This window comes from Sander lucioperca, chromosome 8 (assembly GCF_008315115.2).
Source record: "Sander lucioperca isolate FBNREF2018 chromosome 8, SLUC_FBN_1.2, whole genome shotgun sequence".
Classification (NCBI taxonomy): Eukaryota; Metazoa; Chordata; class Actinopteri; order Perciformes; family Percidae; genus Sander; species Sander lucioperca.
The window spans coordinates 3,401,916-3,405,682 of NC_050180.1; the positions used below are offsets into that span (position 1 = coordinate 3,401,916).

At 43.1% G+C, this 3,767-nt stretch overlaps 1 protein-coding gene across 1 annotated transcript in view; it reads right to left on the reverse strand.

Annotated features, from left to right (window-relative positions):
- Window positions 1-3,236, reverse strand: part of LOC116043150 (ribosomal RNA processing protein 1 homolog B) — a 23,047-nt gene extending 19,811 nt beyond the window's left edge. The window contains exons 1-4 of the mRNA XM_031289636.2: window positions 2,985-3,236; window positions 2,342-2,424; window positions 438-495; window positions 240-325 (exon numbers count right to left, since the gene is read on the reverse strand). Of these exons, the coding sequence (XP_031145496.1) occupies window positions 240-325; window positions 438-495; window positions 2,342-2,424; window positions 2,985-3,111 (354 nt within the window). The 5' untranslated portion in view covers window positions 3,112-3,236. The remainder of the gene's footprint in view (window positions 1-239; window positions 326-437; window positions 496-2,341; window positions 2,425-2,984) is intronic.
- Window positions 3,237-3,767: the final 531 nt, after the last annotated feature.

Here is a 3,767-nt window from a genome sequence, read left to right on the forward strand (position 1 = left end):
GCTATGATCGATGCAGTGTTTCTGTGCCGATACCAAAGCGCTAAAATTGTCATTACCTTACATTAGGACTTTATGGCACCGATTCTGGTGAAACTGGATCATATTTTATGGAGAAAATGTATTCTGGGTTTCCGTCCGATATCCCCCGGCTGCTCTGCCTCAACTCTGGCATTGACATTCATTGACGGCACCTTACTGGTAAAAAGGTAACACTCATTCAGCATTCTCCCCACACTGACCTGGAAGAACTTGTCCATCCGCAGCCTGTCGATACCAGTCCACTCTCTTTTGAAGGTTTGCAGGAAGCTCTCCAGGTATAACAACTCTGCAGAGAAGAGCACATCATCGTCATCATCTTCACGAAAAGTGCAGGGCTTTTCTCACGTGCCTCATATAAAAATGACACGAGATTATGAAATCATGCGCGGGCAACTTACGTCCGTCAATATCGCGGAAGCTGTGGATCAGGGTGGAGATTTGGTTTGACAGCTCCTCCTAAAGAACGGATATCAATATCAAATCAGGGAGAAGAAGGGTAGCTGACTGAACAGGATTATATTAATAATAACAATTTTATTTATGGCCGTCTTTCATGTCACTCAAGGTCACCTTACAGCAGTAAAACGGTCATTAAAAACAAGTACACAGACAGCTGCATCCAAACTAAAAAGACAGACAGTGAGAGGTGAGAACGGCGTGGACATGGACTCACAGAGAGCGGATGGCTGTTCGCTTGAGTTCGTGAAGCGGACGGCTCTGCAGTCGTGTCATCACGACTTCATGACATTTCATAAAACACTGAAGCAGTGGCGGCAATAACTAAATAGCGGCAGACTACCGCTGCTAAATGTATATCGATCACAGGCCCCTGAACTGAATCAAAATCGTACCGTGGCAGACTTTACGATATCAGCAAGTACGGTATGCTAAATACTTTTCCACTGCACTGTGACACATTTTAGTGGACTGGTCTGACATGCTTTCTGGTTTACTACACAGATTGAATTTGTTTGTGTATTAGACAGGGTATTTCAGTAAACAATTCATTATAGTCATTCTTAGTAGGTGGAATAACACCTATGTTGTATTGTCTCTCTCCATGTTTAACTAGGTGCTGCTGCAAACTTCATATTAATCTTAGGTATTCTAGTCAGACTGGCCACATTCAAGGTATGACAGAAATGTTAGCACGTGCAACCTAGTAGGATTGCCAACGTGAATTTTACAGAAAAACAACTTGGTGCTTATTCCAACACGAGACTGACATGTCTTGCCATCTATAGCTGCATTAATAAAGTGCATGTCTGAAAAGGGCTAATATAGGGCGACCTCTAGCTCGCCCAGTAGGAGCGTGCGCCTCATGTAAGCTGAGGCCGTTGCAGCGGCCCGGGTTCAAATCCGACCTGCGGCCCTTTGCTGCGTGTCATCCAGGGTGGGAAATTAACTTTTTTGCCCCACAGTGGCTCGTGGATGCCCAAATTTACCAGCCACTTATATTTTTTACCAGCCACTTCTTCTGGAATTCAAATTTATAAAAGAAAGTGGACTAGCATATTTTGAGTTGCTTAAATACATTGTTTTTTATTATTAATACATGTTTTATTAATATAGGCAAATAAAAAAAAGTGATGTGAAAAAAGCCTGCGTAGAGCAGATAGCCTTTATTGCCACACTCTGTTTGCATTGAATTGTTTGCATTTTCTGGCGCCGCGTAGGTTCGACAGTAAGTACAGTGCATGGACTGGTCGTCAGGAAGGTAGGCTAACCATTCCCTTGTTTTCCCTTCGTCATCAATGCGCCACTTGCTCCAAAAGTACCTTCTCTTTTTCTTTACTTCGCCCTCAACAGTTTGTACCTTCATAGCTACTGCTGACTACGCGGCGGGCCTCTCAACACCGGGGATATGTCTCCACATTTTTTTTAACCGATAATTTTCCTTTTCTACTGTACCTCAGCTCAGCTATATGCGTCACGGACTAGCGCTGAAATCCAATCACATGAGTTACTCAGTTGCACGACTAAAACACGTTCCACCAAAACAAGCTCCTTCCCGGCGCTATTTTGCAGCGGCACCACAGCTTTTTCCGGGTGCTTAGCACCGCCCAAGATGCCACTGTAGCTGGTATACAAGGCAAAGTAACCCGCCACTTTGAAAAAGTACCTTTCCCACCCTGGTGCCATCCCCCCCATCTCTCTTGCACCTTTCCTGTCACTGTCACTCTGAAATAAAGGGGGAAAAAAATAATCTGAAAAAGAAATGGGCTAATATGCTCTCTGTAAGCACACACACCCCCCCCCCACGTCCCATTCTCCTAGATATGGGTCTGTAAGCCATGCATACCTGGAGCAGTGGTTTGTCCTGCATCCACAGGCAGTAGAACAGACCCTTCCACAGCTTGAGCAGCTCATCCCCTGTGAATCCACCTGGACAGAGGACAGAAGACTATGACACAATTGCGAGTCCAGGATACAAGTTAGCTGCACACAAAAACTGTTGTCTGACTGCAGTGGTAATAATTAGTCACTTTTTTTAAATGACATGGACTGAATTAGACAACTAAGGTTATTCAGTTAACGATGATCAATGTTGTACTTTGACAATGGACATCATCCTTTGTTACAGACCAGGTGGACTGCTTGTTGGACCATAAAATAATATGTTACAACAGGTAATGCAACAAGGTTACTACAGGTTATTACAGTTTATTGGTGGGCAGCTGTAACTTTAGCTAGCACACATCCATGAGCCTAGAGGCTAACTTATCTCCACACGTGTGCACTAGCTACCGAATACATGCGTCAGACCGGGACCAGTTCACTTTCAAAGAGCGTTTTTGGTTTATTCCAACAAGTCGGGTTTGGCCATTAATGTGTCCATGATGTTACAAATTGTCAAGCAAAGTTATTATATATATCTTAGTAATTGAGCTGTTGTTAGCCAGCTCTGTCAGAGCTAGCTGGCTAACGCGAACAGACTAGCTTACCTGTTGGGTTGTGAGACCTGACGTTTATGTATTTCCTCAGTTTCTTTATAGCCTTGGTCCGAATGGGCTTCTCGTTGGAAGCTAATCTCTGTGCGAACTGGACCTCTGGTTCTTGAATCGACGCCATGTTCACACCGATTCACGTGGAGGAATCTTCACTCTCCTCTTTACCTCGCTCTCCTCTTCTCTCCCCACGTTTCGTTATCCCCGTACGGCGCGGGCTGATGACGTCGGCACAAGTTTGTTTGTTGTACTTCTGCTGCTCAGCGCCACAGAGCGGCAGCCATGACTGACTGCCGTTCTTACAACTATATACGGTACTGGCAATGGTTCAGCGAAAGTTGTAAAAACGGCATATAGATATGTACAAGTGTACCAATATGTAGGCTATGTGCAAGTGAAGTATATGCAAGTGTTAAGTAGCAGTATGTATGTTCAAGTGTTAAGTATCAGTATATGTATGTGCAAGTGAAGTATATACTGTATATATATATATATATATATATATATATATATATATATATATATATATATATATGTGTGTGTGTGTGTGTGTGTGTGTGTTAGAGATGGCCCAAAACCATTTTTTGTTTCCCGATACCGATTCTGATACCTGAACTTGGAGTACCGAGCCGACCAGTGTGTCATATATGTTATTATGTTTTAACAACTGTATACTACTATCCCTGTATGGATGTTATATTATTTCTATCTTTGTTGTCAGTCTGGCTCAGGTTAAACTCTTTGTGAAACATGAACAATGAATGAACTTTCTTTTATTCT